Source organism: Dendrobium catenatum, unplaced genomic scaffold (genome assembly GCF_001605985.2).
Source record: "Dendrobium catenatum unplaced genomic scaffold, ASM160598v2 fragScaff_scaffold_1090, whole genome shotgun sequence".
In the NCBI taxonomy this organism is placed as follows: domain Eukaryota; kingdom Viridiplantae; phylum Streptophyta; class Magnoliopsida; order Asparagales; family Orchidaceae; genus Dendrobium; species Dendrobium catenatum.
Window position 1 is genome coordinate 1,052,775 of NW_021319552.1, and position 16,418 is coordinate 1,069,192.

The following is a 16,418-nucleotide window of genomic DNA, read 5'->3' on the forward strand; positions in this document are numbered from 1 at the left end:
TGCTTTGAGTGAGCGGGGAAATTCGTATGCATGAAACTTAAGTACCCGTGACCCATTTTTTTAGCGGGCAGGAAAATTTGTTATTTGTAGAAAAATTGTTTAATTAAGTACTCGTCACTGCTTTTAAGCGGGAAAAATGCTATACTTTAAATATGTGCTCAAAGACCCCGTGACCGCTTTTGTTAGCGAGCGTAGATTGGAATTGCGGCCGCGGTGTCACCCGACACCTACCGTGACTACCTTTCTTGGCAGGCGGGAAGGCCTTACACACTTCGATGCAGCCCCCTACGCGGAGACGATGCCGGAGTGTTGCCAAAATTTTCAGCAAAACCTATAACTTAGAAAATTTAGAAAAGATTTAAAATCCACTTAAAAGTTTTAAGTTAACAAAAAAAAAATATACGACACCCTAGGCTCCCGACACTGAAAAACAAATACAAAAGAAATATAAATCAATGTGAAATGCAACATACGGTGAGTCTTTAAGGGAATTAGTTGTTCGCCAATAGGTAGGAATCAAGCCCCTTCCTCTTAACTCATGACTTGCACACCTAAGTCCCTCACCAAAAGATCTTTACAGAAATGGGATGGGAAGAAATGAGTTGAAACCCCTCCTATTTATAACATTGAGTTTGAATTATTCACGGGCCCCACTAGCCTAGTATCCATTTGCTACAAGATAAGGAAGGTACACATGTGGGTCCCACCAGCCTAGGATCCTTTGCTAAAAGACGGAGAAGGTACACCTGTGGGCCCCATCTACTTAGGATCCTAAAACACCATTTCGAGGCTCTAACATTGGATTCTTAGAGTATTCACTAGCTGATGAAATACGAACGTAAATACGAAAGTAAATACAAGTGAATACGGCTGGTAATTATGTTAAAAAAAAGGGAGGGGGGTAAAAGTAAAAGTAAAAGTAAAAAAAAATTACATTTCCTACAAAACGGGTTGTAAACACGTAGGAATCACCGCACATCCCCGATAATTTTCTGGTTGAACCCTTTATGAAAAAAATGTGCGTCACATTGTAAGTCACGGGTACTCTAACTAGCGTGCGCGCCAGCTGTTAAAGTTAGGCGGCTCGTACAGTCCGTGAACATATGTCTTAAAAAAAATAAAATAACGTACTCTTATGTGTCACGGGTTGTACGACCCCTAATTAAAGTAGGCATATCACCACTGGAAAGTTTGTCGCCTACGAGCAAAGCAGGAGATTCGTTAGTGCACTACAATGCCCCTATAGAAAATAACAAGTAGTGCACGACAATCTACTTGTACAAAGCAGCAAACAATTAAATCCACAAGCTGCTACAACCCGCCACCGAATCTGCAACACTCGTACAAGCAGATAGAAGGCGTACATAATTTCTCAAATGAAATATTGTGTGCATTCAAATTGCAATTACATGCACAACTAAAATATTTTAAAATCCCCCTGCGCCTACACCATAGTTTGTATACACGTAGGTACAGTAAAGGGGAAAATATGATCTTGACCCGCATGGGCCCTGGCGAGCGTGTTATTGGTACACACGTGACGCCTAGGGATGCTGCGCGGGTCGATAAGTGAATTCAAGTTTGAATCCGATCATTCTATGCAGATCAATAGGAGTCGACAGGGTTCGAACCTTCAAACAAATACACACGGTTGTGGGGACTTGTGTATTTATTTTAATACATTCATATTAGGCCTTCAAGGCTTATAATCAAGAGAATTCACTAAATAAAAATATAAAGCTTATGAAACTCAATCCTCCTAAGAAAATAGTAGTAGACAGGGTTTGAATCATCGGATAAATATGCGGTCACAAAATTGACCGGAATATTTATTTTGTACACTCATATTAGGCCTTCAAGGCCTTTAACAAAGAAAATTCACAAACAAAGGCATGAAGCCTATGAAACTCGATCCCCTATCGTCAAGCTGATAGGGTCGACAAGGTTTAGTCAATGAATGACCCCACACCCCGATGATGGCCGTGTTGAATGCAAATCTCAACCGAAGGGGTTCACAAATAATTTCAAATGCCACTCAAGATGTCTAAGAATCCAAAAATCCCAAATCCAAAATATTTAAAATTGAAATAAATCCATCAAATCACTTAAAACAAAAATCACCCGCCCTCCGTAACAATTTGTCAGGGTGGACAAGTTAAAAACTACTTCAGCTCACATTAAGCTAAATGCCTAGTCGAAAATATCACTAAGATCCATTCTCAAACAATCTTCTGCCAGTAAGGACGTGGTACGTGTCCTCTAATTGGCGGTTTTGCCGCCAAATGGCACCGCAGGATAAACGGTTATAACCTGGGGCCCTCTGAACCGAGTGGTTTTGCCGCCAAATGGCACCACGAAATATCGGTTATGGTCAGCGCCGTTACGTTCCTTATTGGCATCAAATCCTTGAGATATGAATCAATAGGATATGATTGATAGGGCACAAAGCCCTCTGTTAGCTAAGGTGGATTCAAATTTGGGCTTGCGCCTATAGGAAACCAGAACTCAGATCATAAAGTCCTCACAAAATGAGGGCGAAATCTCTGGATAGCGTCTTATCTACAAACTCATCTGCCTTCCAAAATTTACCCCGGAACTAATCCGTTAAAACTCCCTCGCCGAAGAAGAGCGGGCGGAGGCCGGGGCCGAATTTTCGGAGCCCACAATTATCAATGAAATTATTTTCTTAATAATTCTATAAATATTATTCAAAGTATGTTGTTTAATATTTTATAGAATTTTTGATGACTTGTTAATTGACTAAGATGGAGTGAGTATTATTAAAAGGAACCTTTGGGCTTGAATAGCAGAAATGTACAGAATATGTCACACTTTTCTAGAATTTTTTGAGAAGACCTGATACAAGGAGCATAACTAGAGAGTGTGGATTCTCGTTTGATAGCTAAAATGGTATGCATTGATGCTTCTCCTATCATGCCTTAAATGCAATGTGTTTTAATGTATCTCCTTCCATGTCTTCAATGCTATGTGAATACTAGTCCATTCTAATACAGGGAAATCAAACATTGAGTTCTCTTCTACCTAAAAAAATACAGCTTGGAGTTTCATTTATTTCTTATATATTTTTAGACTAATACATTTTAAAGTTAAACTAATGAGTTTTTTGTTTGATATTTTCTCTGGCTAGCTTGAAGAAAACGAAATTCATTTTGGTATTTATTTAGGCCCAGGTTGTTATGCTATTTTCATTCTCTTACTTTTTATAGAAAGTTGCATGCATATACACATCCTTTAGGTTTTTTAAACTATAAATCTTAGAGGTCTCGGCCTCTGTTAGGATGTTGGACGAGAAAGGAAAATAAACATGATATAAGTGTATGAATTCATTGTTATAAGCATGTGAAGCCACAAATTTTCCTTTTTTCCACATGTTGTTTGAAAATGTTCAAATTTGGATGGAAGCGGCCATTTCATAACTACACAAGTTTAGGAAAGTATTCTATTCTCATCCATTTAACTTTTTGAGAATGTTTTATGTAAGGGGAAAACTAGAATATGAATGAAATAAATCAGCTTTCAGAGCCCAAGTAATGCCCGAGAATAGAATAAATAAATTTTGATCAATGCTTCCGAACGGAAGCAAATCTTTATGAATGACACATAAGAACAATGGAGGTGATTTTTATTTGTTTTTGTTTTTTGACAAGCTTTTAATAGAAAGGAGATAGGTGTAATCTCAAAGCAATGTATTCTGGGTAAGCTTGGAATTAATATTTTTCCCTTTTTTGGTATGGGCTTAAAAATTAGACACTCATGGAGGATATAACAGAGCCTAAAATGAGACACTGAGTTGTAAAATCGCAATGCATCAAACATAAAGACAGTGTGAATGCATTAGGAAAGAGAAAAGAAAAAAAAATTCAATCGTTACATGATCTCATAGATAGTCTCAAAAAATATTTGAAAGGCTTTCGTGCAAGAAACTTAATAGATTTTTTGAGTATATCTCATTACACATCATAGCATAACATGAAAATTAAAAAATGGCATTGATGGGAGAGAGAATTTGGAAGATTGGTAGCATAACATTATTTATGTTACACTTAATTGTCATCTTTGCAGTCAAACTTATGTTGTAAATTTACTGGAGCTGATTTGGGTATTCTTTTAAGTGTACGATGTTGTACTAAACTCAATTGCATTCTTTTGATGTGTTTGCAAATGTTTAAGACTAGGGACATAGTCTAATGTATGCCTGTAAATGAGTAACTTTGATTTAGGGGTTGTTTGGTTGGAGAAAACGTGGATGAAAAGTATAGTGAATACTTCGTTTTTTCAGTTTTTGCTATTTGGTTTGGCCACTAAGTAAAGCAAAGTAAATTCCACGTGTATTTCTAACTCCCAGCGTAGTTCATTTTCAGTGTAAAGGGAACGCGCTCAAAATAGAGTGAAAATGGAATTTTGTGGTCGAGAGAGAGCAACCCGTGGAATTCCTCTTTGTTTCTTCTTACTCTGTCACTGCTCATTGCCTCGACGCAACTTCACGCTTCAGTCCTCACCGCGGGCTAGAGAGAGCAGCCCGTAGAACGCCTCTTCGCATTCCACCTCCATTTTGACATGTTCCTTTTGTGCAAAACAGCCCATAGTACAGGTCGCTCTAAAGCTGCAGAGGGAGAGTTTCCACATGGGGATCTCTAGAGCGAGATAAGGAAGATCCAATCCGATGCAAGGGTGAAGCTATTTTGGATTGACGCAGGAGGAGTTCATCCCATTTTCGAGGTATGCATTTCCACTTCTTAACAATGTATGCCACTTTGTGTGGGAACTTAGAGCTGCAGGATGGTTGGACCACCTTGTGTGGGAACTTGGAGCCTCAAGGTGTGTCTTTTGTGTTTGGGAATAGGCACAATAGGTGCTAGATTGAATGTCTCATCCAAACGGCCTTTGATTTTACTTTATTCTGCATGCACTTAACCAAACAAAAAAAATAATTCCTTTACATTCACTTTACAGATAACCAAACAGCTTCATGCATTTACTTTACGTTGTATTCATTTTACAGTCAACTAAACAACCCATAGTGAAAGTAAAATTATTGATTTATGAAGTGTTTGTGATTTCTACTGCAGGTATATTGTATAAGTTGTTGTATTGAACGGTGAGATGTTGCAGTATGTGGCTATGTTGTGCTACTTTTCCTAAGTAAATGATTGTAAGGTACGGTGAAATGGTGACATTCATGAAATGGTGACATTCATTAGTTGTTACAACTCATATCATTACTCATGGATGTCCTATATGTAGTTTTAGTAAAATTTAATTGTTATTCTAAATGTAGAGAGAGAGAGGGAGAGTGAGAGAGAATTTGTGGCATAAATCACCTCTTAAACAAAAATAACTTTTATGTACCAATCTTAATGTAGAGGTTTATAAATTTCATACAAGATTTGTTGGTTTGAGTTATTTTGTTTTAAAAAAAGTTCAAGAAAAAATGAATACTGCAAAGACTTATAATGATTTTAAGAAAGTTAAATGCAAGAGGGTAATGAGTTGAGTAAAATTGTTGATTTATATGATAGGTTGTCACTTAAATCTCCTCAATGCCACTCCAGTCTTTTCCATGTTATCCACTCTTGGTTATGTTACTGTTTTCTTAATGTCTAAACCACACTTGATCCAAAGACATCTTCTTGATGTTATTGCATAGCCGACAATGAGAGGTTTGAATTTTGCAAGGTTAAATAAATTCCTTGGAGAAGGATTCTAATTCTGAGTTATAAATAAGGTACCTTAACTTAATATTCTTGCCGTATGCAATTATCCCTCTCCGGCTTCTCCTTTTTACTACTTGGGACTACAAGCAGTCTCTTAATGTTGCCTTTGCAGAACAATCAAATTTCTTACAGCTATTGCTTTCTATAAAGGGTTGTTGTTGTTATTGTATAAATTCAAGTATGTTCCTAATTGGTTAATCCATGCATTTTTTTTTGGTTTAACAATCCCATCACATGCGGGAATCTCCACTTAGGCTTCCGCTTCAAAAAGTATTGACTTCATTTATCATGGTGACATCGTCTCCCTCATTCCCATCACTGTATTGCATATTGCGGGTAAGATCACTAAGATTTGAAGTGGTGGGGATGGATTGCATATTTAGTTATTTCATTATCATTGCCATTTGTTTTGTTAATCTAGCTACTTGATTTGCTATATTAGTAGAGGACTTATTTTGAGCCATTTGTTATTTCTTGTGTTTCTTTTGGGTCATCCGATGTGAATTTATGTCAAGAATATATTATCCTGCTCTCTGCTATACTGTTTTTGTTTGTACGATACAAAAATGAGTGCTCTGATACTAATTTGTCATGTCCAACCACTTAATTTAATTGTATAAGCCCACAATGAAAGGTTATGGTGATCACAAAGGTTTAAACAATTTTTTTGACAAATATTTCTATTGATCTATGAATAAAAAATAATGGTATATTAATTTAATATTATTATTAGTCGACTTTCCCTCTCTGGTTTCCCCTTCTTCCTGGCTTTATGATCATCAAGAGTTTAGAAAACAAGAAATAACTATGGTGTAAATATATATAGGCTATCATTGAAGCTGTCTCAGATGGTGTCATTTCTTTAACCAATCCTTAACATTATCATTGCCACCTGATTGGCTATATTAGGAGTGGAGTCATTTTGAGCCATTGCTTGTTTTGTTTTTTATTTTTTTGTCTTTCAATGTGAACTAATGGTAATTAAATATTCTCCTATTCTTTGTTTGTACATGCAACAAAGAGGATAATTTCTTTTTTGATAGTTCTTCTTTTAGTAACTTTCCTTTTCTTTATCTAGTTTGTAATTAGTTCAATATTTTAATGCATTTTGCAATTATCAAAAAAAAAAAAAAAACTTACGGGTCATATTTTATTTGCAAATATTGTCAAGCCTATGAATTAATGCAAATTTTAGTTGTCATCTTTATTTAAAAGTATTGGACACTTTTATTGTCACTGAATATGGTATATTTTTAATTATATCAGAAGGATCTATATTAGAAGTTCATTCTGGCCAAAAATTTTTCTTATATTTAAATTTCTCACTTCAACATGTCAGTATATATTTTATTTTGAATTTCACCGGTTTTTTAATTTTTGCTCGTTTTTTTCCTTTATTGAGCTTCTAATTTTTTGAAGTTTAAGATATATGATCTTGATTTATTATTTGTTACTCCTTATATTTAGTTACATATTTTTGTTAATCTCTTTTATATATGACTTCTCTCTAATTACCATGATAAGTGCTTTGTGTTATAACATGTATTGTGATGGGCTTTATACTTGATCTCTTATGATGTTTTCTCAATAATGCCTTCCTATTGGAAAACATTTTTCTCTTACGCATTCATCATCCATTGTTAATTCCAAAATATCTATATTATTTATTAATAAAATCAAATTGGATTCTGGTGTTTGGCGTGATGATCAAGATATGATTTGTAATTCATATATCACATTTCCAAAGGGCTCTCGGGTATTCCAATGTGGTTGTGGACATTTCTCACCATCATATTATCCCTTCTCTTATCACCTCTTTGGATGGTTATAGCATCTCAAAAATCCCCGATGAGAATGAAATTTTTACTTTCCTGATGGATATGAACAAATATTTTGTGATTTAAACAAATTTTTTGACGAATATTTCCATTGATCTATGAATAAAAAATGATAGTATATTAATTTAATATTATTATTAGTAATTTAATATTATTATTAGTCGACTTTCCCTCTCTGGTTTTCCCTTCTTCCTGGCTTTATGATCATCAAGAGTTTACAAAACAAGATATAACTTTGGTGTAATTCTATATAGGCTATCATTGAAGCCGTCTCACATGGTTTCATTTCTTCAACCAATCCTTAACATTATCATTGCCACCTTATTGGCTATATTAGGAGTAGAGTCATTTGGAGCCATTATTTTTTGGGTGTTTTTTAATTTTTGTCTTTCAATGTGATTTATGGTAAGTAAATATTCTTCTATTTTTTGACATGATCTTTTTTGTTTGTACATTCAACAAGAATAAGTGCTCTGATATTGATTTGTTCTTAGTATTGTTTTGTAGGCAAAAAATGAGAGATTATTACGTGCAGAGATTGGACGCAGTTTTTTTGTCCGGACGTCAATCATGTGAAGACATGTGAATTTTCTTTCTTTTGTACACATTCTGTACACAAAAGAGAGAAGAAAATCCACGTGTTCACATGATTGGCGTCCAAACATCATCCACACTCCGCATTTAATAATTTTTTCAGTATGAGAGGTTATAACGCTTAAAAAATGTTAATAAATTATTTTGTAAATGAATCACAATGATCTATGAATCATACATAAATAAGGGTACTGTAATTTAGTATTTTTGCTGATGTTTTCTTTTGCTTTTTGGCTTCTCCTTTCTAGCAGTACTACAAGCACTCTCTCTCATGGTTTAAAATTGCGCAATATGAGGCTTGCCTTGAGGCCCGCCTTTGCACAATTCCAGTTAAAAATACCTCAATGCTTACGTCTTGAGTTTTTTTTATGAGGCTTGCGCCTCAACTTGGTTGAGGCTCGCCTCGCCTCACTGGCATGAGTCTTACGCCTCACGCTATATATATTAAAACTTACATAAATCTTGAAGTAAATGCCCGACATTGGACTCTATAGGAGAGGAGGAAGGAGAGAGAGCAGTTCATCATAATAATGATGATTCAAATGAATTACCCCCTAGTGATGACAGTACTGTTGACTTATGAGTTCTTATGTGATATGTCATTGTTATTTATTTTTGGAAATTGGAATTATATGTTAATGAAAAGAATACTGGAATTTGAGAAAGATAGAATTTTGAGTTGAACTATATTTCATGTTGTCTTATTATTGGGATATTTTGATTTCACTTCATATCTTATGTTTTTTTATGTTTTATATTATTCACTCATTAGTATATAAAAAATTTATCATTTTATGTTTACGCAATCTTTTGATTTTGAGGCTTACGCCTTAAAACGCCTTGAGGCTTACGCCTCACATCACGAATGAAAAACGCCTCAATACCCGAATACGCAATTTTAAACATTGTTCTCTCTATTTTGACCCTGGATAGCTGCCAGTTATTGTATAGCTCCTATTTTCTATAAAAGTAGTAAACTAAATGCCGTTTTCTTTCCTTAGAGGTTACTGCAGAACCTAGATGTTTTAAAGATAATAGCAGCGTTGTACATGGTAGTACCCGGTTTTATGAAAAGTAAATAAATAATTAAAAGCTAGAAGAACTGCGGCTTTGACGTGCTGGAGCTTGGTTGGAGGAGATGGATTTGGTTGGGGATAAGGACAAATCCGCTCCTAAAGAAACTCCACAAAAGAGAGAACCCTATTTACAAATAAATGGTAGATAATTTCAAATTAACATTTTTAGAATCGAATGGAAGCGAGTCAAATCAAGCTAAATCAAACTAAATATGCCCAAATTATGCTAAATCAAATATCTCCAAAATTACATTAAATTGAACTCAAATCAATATCAATTTAATTTCAATTCAAGTAGACAATCAAATTAGTTATAATTCAAATTAGATTTAACTAAAATAAGTCCCCATGAGTTAAATTAAATTAAGCTGAACTTTAATAAGTCCAATCGACTTTAATCGACTCTGATCATTCTAAATTGGACTTAGCTAAATCAAATTGAATTAATTTGAATCCTTCTCGAGGCTGTACCGACTTTTTTCTACAACTAATCGCATCAAAATGAAATTAAATTAAATTAAATAAAAAATTCAGTTATATAATGCTGAAGTTCTCAAACGACGAAGAGTGCGATAATTCGGTCTAATTTATCTCAAATTGAATCTAAGTTCATTTATAATTTTAGCCAATTTTGATTTTAAAACTTTCCCAGCCTTCCAAATCGAATAAATTTAGATCAAGCGGCTGGAAATTAAATGACTAGGAGTCTAGGACAGCTCCTGTTTCCACATCTAAGAAGGAATTTTAGACTTTAGTTTGTCAAGGGCAATTCAAATAAATCTCAACCGTTAAGTTAAAACGAGTTAGGGACAGGATGGTCCTTACGGCAGCTGTATCCTTACGGCTGCTATAACAAAAGCATGGGTGAGGCGGTTAGAGATCTTCATCAAATTTTGAGCAAAAAGAAAATGGCGCAGTGTGTGGAGAGAGAGAGAGAGAGAAAGAGAGAGATGCAAGTACTTGGTGAAATCGGAGAGGGGATAGGGAGTGGCTTTCTTCTTCTTCCCTCATCCAAGTAAAAATCGAAGAGGACCGATCCGTTCTCTTCCGTTTGTCCATTTGACTGAGATAGCAGGGAGGATGGCGTGGGTTGCTTTAGTTCCTTCCAAACAAATTCGTTAGAGAGTACCAGAGAGAGCATGAGAGGCTTCGGTCCCTTCAGTGGCGGGAGCAACATGGGCATTTGTTGCATCCAGGCGAAAGCTCAGTGGTTGCAAGGCCACAACTAGCGTAGAAGTTGATGTGGCTACTTCCTCTCTCTGAGTGCCTCTAGGAGGTGAGAGCTGCAGTTATTTCTCTTATTTGTACTTTCTGCTCCTTCAGAAACTGAGATTCATATTTTACCTTGATCAAAAAAGGAATAGTTTGTGGACTGAAATTCTAAATTTACACCATTATGCCCTAGCCGCCCTCAGCTCTTCCGCTCCCTCCTTTCGCCCCTTCACACCGGCGTTTCTTCCCCGGCTCTGCCGGCGGGAGAATCTCATCATGGAGTCTTCTACCCATCATTTTCCTCCATTATCCTGTTCCTCTCTTAAATCTATTCATGTTAACCCTCTTCAAGATTGGTCCAATATTGTGAATCTCGTCAGTTTTTCCTCCAAGGATATCCCGGTTTCATTGTACAATGAACCTGATGAGGTTGTTGTTTTTCCTAAAGCCAAAACAGATGTTGCTTCGGAAGAATGGAGTCTTGCTCTGGTGGGCTATTCGGTAGGTCGTCGACCTTATTACGAAGCTTTACTTGCTGCCATTAAAAAAGCTTGGAAACTTCAAGGTACGCTGCAGCTTTTTAATTTAAGTGATGGGTTCTTTCTTCTCAAATTCTTTTCCTCTGTTGATTATGAGATGGTATGGTCAAAGGGGGTATGGTTTCTTCTGGGAAAGCCATTTATTCTTCAAAAATGGTACCCTAAATTTAGACCTCAAAGGGATGTTTTCAAAACGGTTCCAATCTGGATTAAAATCATGGACCTGCCGTTGTGTTGTTGGAATTCGGAAGGGATATCGAGGATAGCGAGTAAAATCGGTATTCCGTTGACTGTCGATTCCCTCACTGCTCAGAAATCCCGGTTAACTTTTGCACGTCTTTGTGTTCAGGTTAACAGTAAATCTACTTACCCAGAATTTGTTCCCATTTCGATCGAAGATGAAATCATTAACTTAAGTATCAGGTATGAATGGAGGCCGGACCATTGCACCTTATGTGATACCCTTTTACACTCCACAAACTTATGCCCATCTAACCCGAATCCTCAGCAATCTGAACCTCCCATTGGCCGTGGTAGGGACCAGAGCAGGACTGGTCGTGCTTCACGGACTAGGGGTCCTAGTCGTAGCAAGCTGCCCATCTCCCGGAATATGCAGCCACCTCCTCATTCCACTTTGCCAGGTCCTTCATCCCCTAGTTCTAGTGGTACTAGTCATAATAGGGCTCTTACCACAAACTTCATGCAACCTTCTCTGCAATCATCTCCTAAAGATAAAGCATCAACCTCTATTACCCGACCCTCATCAATCACCAAAGATCTTCCAGAATACTCCACTTCCACTATAATCCCTCCTATGGGTGAAAAGCCAACTGAAATGTGCTCCAATCAAAAAGAAGTGATTGCTCAATCTGTTCTGCCTGAGAAACCATCTGAATCTATTTTTCAAGCATCCGCTAATTCGAAAATTCCGAATTTGAACTCTCCTACGGAAGATGGGTTAGTTCACAGTATTGATCTTACTATGTCTGATAAGGTGGTGAAAAGTATTATTTCTCCGAATAAGTATGATGCTCTTTTGCAAGAAACTTTTGAGGATGTTTCCACAACGGTTGAAACTTTGACCGATCTTAGTAATCAGAAACAAAAGAGTATGCAATCTAAACAGCACACGGGTACTTCCAATCATCAGCCAAAAACCAGAGGTAAGAAATCCAAGAAGCCTACCTCTTCTTCCACCAAATCTCAATGATTTTGCCAACCATTGTGTGTTGGAATATTAGGGGCTTTAATAGTCCTAGCAAAGTCCTCATTTGTAAGAAATTAGTTAAAAATAAAAGGTTAGATATGCTCTGTCTGTTGGAAAACAGAATTAATGTTTCTAGTCTTAATGCCCCCTGGTTCTGTGATGCTCACAAGGTGTTTCCTTATGAAAGCAGTTTTCATAACTTTGATTGTGCCAGATCCGGTAGGATTTGGCTAAAATGGTCCTCGAACAAGGTTAATTTTATTCCTTCAATTTGTACTTCACAATTAATCAGTGGATTGATTAAGTATGGTGCTTCTTCTCAATTTCAACTCTCTGTAATCTATGCTTCAAATTCTATTGAAGAGCGTCGGTCTCTTTGGAATCATATTAGACAGCTTGCTCAGAACACCACTATTCCCTGGATTATTATGGGGGATTTTAACTGTTGTAGGTATCAAAATGAAAAAGCCGGGGGCTCTCTTCTGCATTTTAGCAAGCTTGGAGAACTTCAATCGCTGTGTTTTGACTCAAATCTCAAGGATCTTGCTTCTTCTGGGCACTTTTACACATGGTATAATCAACAAGATGCTAACCCCATACACATCAAATTGGATAGGGCTTTGTCAAATGATGCTTGGCTTGATGCCTATCCTTGCTCTTATTACTTGGTGGGAGAACCCCTTACCCCTTTGCTCTGATCATTCACCCATTCTGATTAAAGATCTTGAGGTGCCCTCTAAACCTCATCGTTTTCAATTCAAAAATTATTGGACCAATATGCCGGGTTATTGGGATATCCTCCTCAATGTCTTCCTGGAAAGAGCTAATGGGAACCCTTTAATAGACTTTTGTGATAAACTGAAATGTTTTAAAACTCTTCTTAAGAAAAAAGAATGTTCCTCCTCTCTCAAAATTGAGACATCTTTGAAAGAGCTTACCAGCATACAGCATGACATTCTTTCTAGTTTGGATGTTGATCCTAACAATGAAAGCCTTAATGCTAGCTTGAAAGACCTTAACTTTAAAATTGCTGATCTCTCCAACTCTTGGTCTTCTTGGATCATACAACGGGGCAAAGCTAAATGGCTTACTAGGGGAGAAGATGACCTTAATTTTCTGTATTCTAAAATCAGGGGGAGGAAAAATCTTAAAGGTATCATTAACTCCACTGTGATCTCTAATCCTAATGGACATGCTGATATCATCCAACATTTTCACAATCTCTATAACCCCACACCTGCTGGTCAACCTGATCTTAACTGTTTTCCTGTTGGAGACATTCTTCCGCCTCACCTTAGGCATATTCTCATTGGGCCGGTGACTGTTAATGATATTAAACATGATGTTTTTTCAGGTTGCTCAAATTCCTCTCCCGGTCCGGATGGTTTCAACTTTCATTTCTACAAAACTGGTTGGCACATTATTGGTCCGCACCTTTGCAGAGCTATTCAATCTTTTTCCCTGAAAGGTTACATCACCAGAAGTGTTAAGAATACCGCTATTGCTTTAATTCCAAAAAGTAACCATGCTGAATCTATTTTGGATTTTAGACCAATTTCTCTTTGTAACACATTGTACAAAATTATTACTAAAATTCTGGCGGCTAGGCTTAAACATATTATGCCTCAAATCATTAATACCTCTCAAGCTGGCTTTATCAACAAGAGGATTTCTACTGACAATGTGATCCTTGGATCCGAAATTTTGGGGTTCTTCAAGAGGTGTGGGAGATCTAATTATATGTGTGCTAAGCTCGACATTAAAAAAGCCTTTGATTCTGTGTCCAGAGAGTTCATTCTTCTAAGGCTTGCACAGAAAGGCATTCCTCAAGAGTTTATTGGGTGGATCAAGTCTTGTATTATGGATGTTAACTTTTCCATTTGCTTAGATGGAGCTTTGGAAGGATTCATTCCCTCCTCTTCTGGTCTTCGGCAGGGTTGCCCTTTGAGCCCTTATTTATTTTGCTTTGCAATGGATGCTTTTTCCAACCTTTTGGATTCTTCCCTTGACGGAGATGTTTTTGAGCCTTTTAAAATTGGGGACTTTAAAATCTCTCACCTCCTTTATGCGGATGATGTCTTGGTTTTTGGCAAGGCTAATGTTAACAACTGCAACACTCTTACCAACTTGCTTAGCAAATTTGCTTCCTCCTCCGGGTTGGTTGTCAATACTCATAAAAGCACCCTCATCATGCATCCTAACACGCCGAATTCCAATGATATATGTGCTGCTCTCAACATTCCTCAATCTCACACTAAAATCACCTATCTTGGGATTCCCATTTCTATCAAAAAGCCTTCCATCATCGATTTCTCCCCTCTCATAGATGTTATTTCTAACAAGCTTTCTGGTTGGAAAGCCAAGCTACTTTCTTTTGCAGGTAGACTTCAATTCCTTCGATATACTATATGGAACACCATTGCATATTGGATTCGTGGAGCCATAATACCTAAGAGTTGTTGCAAGCAGATTGACAAGTTGGCTTCTAGATTCTTATATTCTGGGGATGCTAATGCCAAGAAGCTACACCTTATATCTTGGAGAAATACCTATAAACCTAAAGTGGCTGGAGGTTTGGGTGTACCTTCTCTTAATGCTATTCGCTTTGCTAATTCCTGCTCCATCATTTCTAGGATGTACAATTTTCCATCCCTGTTAGCTAATTGGTTTTTTCATAATTATTTCTCTCCCTGGAAACCGGCTGGTTGTTTGGATTCACCCATGTGGAAACAGATTTGTGACACTGCTTTAAAAGTCAAAAGAAACTTTGCTTTCAAAATTACTGTTGGTTCACCCATTTCATTAATGTGGGATCATTGGTGCTGGGGGGATTGTTTATCCAGTCTTCCCCATGTCTCTGGCTTGAAGGACTTATTTCCCCTAAACTCTAACATTTCGGTTATTATGGATGGTACTGTATGGCAAATCCCTTCCTTTATATCTGATCCTATCCTTTCTCGGATCCTCTCTATTCTAATTCACCAGGATGGTGCAGTTCTATATTGGAACAATGGCAAAATTGGTAGATATAGTGATTTTTTAAGTGAATTTTACTCTAATGATACTGTTGTTGGTTGGCACAAGGTTCTTTGGCATAAGCGAGCTGCATTAAGATTTTCTGTTTTTGGTTGGTTAAGTTTGGTTGGTGGACTTAAAACGGCGGACGTGTTGATCAAGCGATGCATTTCTGTGAATCCTATTTGCTGTCTGTGTTACTCTAATGTTGAGAATGTATCACATTTGTACTTTGAATGTGATTATACCCATGCAATTATTGCTAAACTAATTCCCGCTTTAAATACCTTTTTACTGAGACCTAACCTACACCAAATCGTTGATTTCCTGGCTGATGGGAATTTTATTTTGCTGGGTAAGCGTACTTTCTACCCTCTGCTTCTGTGGTGCACTGTGTACTATATTTGGAGGGAGAGGAATTCAAGAAAATTTGGGAACAAATTTTGTAGCAGTACCACTACTCATCACTTAATTATCAAGGCTGTTTCTCAAAAAATTAAATCCTGGAAGGATGGCGATATTTACAAGGATATTCTTAAGCGAATGCATTAATATGCATTATTTTGTGCTGGAACGTTGTGCTGTTACTGACCGGAATGCCTTTTGTATTGGGTATTGGTATTTTCTTGAGCTGTTGAATGTGGTTGGATGGTGTTACTCTCGTGGTCCCTCTGTCTATCTTGCTGAGCTTTTCGGATACATGGATTTCTGGGTTTTTGTGGTTACTCAGGCAACCTGGCATGGCTGTTGGGCAAATGGCAGGACATATCGAAAATTTTGCTGTAGTTTTTTGGTGCAGGCCGCACGTTGCTTTATTAATCGGGATGCATTCGAGAATCATATTGCTAATTTGGATGGGAATTTTGATGCCTTGGACGATGATGTCTTCCCGTCCTGGCATCCCTTTGGACGGCCTTCGGGCAACCAAGGGAGCCACTACTTATCTAAATGCGCAATTTATTTTGCGAGTTATTCTCAATACCTGAGTCCAGGCATTCTGTTTTTTATCATTTTTTTTTTGGTCTTGCCATAGGTTTGGGTTTTATAGTTTTGTGGTTGCTGTGAGCTCTTGCTCCTTTTTCTTATGAGCATTGTTGCTCACATTTTCTTCTTCTTTCTTTGCTTACTTGTAATTGGTTCCTTTTCATAGTTTAATGAATGGGCTCTGCCCCTAATTTCCCAAAAAAAAAAAAAAAAAAGCT

The 16,418-nt window shown here is 37.0% G+C and overlaps 1 protein-coding gene across 1 annotated transcript; it reads left to right on the top strand.

Annotated features, from left to right (window-relative positions):
* The first annotated feature begins 10,065 nt into the window (after nt 1-10,065).
* LOC114580555 lies at nt 10,066-15,768 on the top strand. Its single transcript, XM_028698491.1, has 2 exons — nt 10,066-11,020; nt 13,556-15,768. The coding sequence occupies exons 1-2, from the start codon at nt 10,732-10,734 to the stop codon at nt 15,766-15,768; spliced, it is 2,502 nt and encodes an 833-aa protein (XP_028554324.1). The 5' UTR covers nt 10,066-10,731.
* Nucleotides 15,769-16,418: the final 650 nt, after the last annotated feature.

Coding starts and splice junctions, on each gene's coding strand:
- LOC114580555 (XM_028698491.1), top strand. CDS start 10,732: ATGGAGTCTTCTACCCATCATTTTCCTCCATTATCCTGTTCCTCTCTT. Junction 11,021..13,555: donor AAAAGCTTGGAAACTTCAAG/GTACGCTGCAGC, acceptor ATGTTTTTTCAG/GTTGCTCAAATTCCTCTCCC.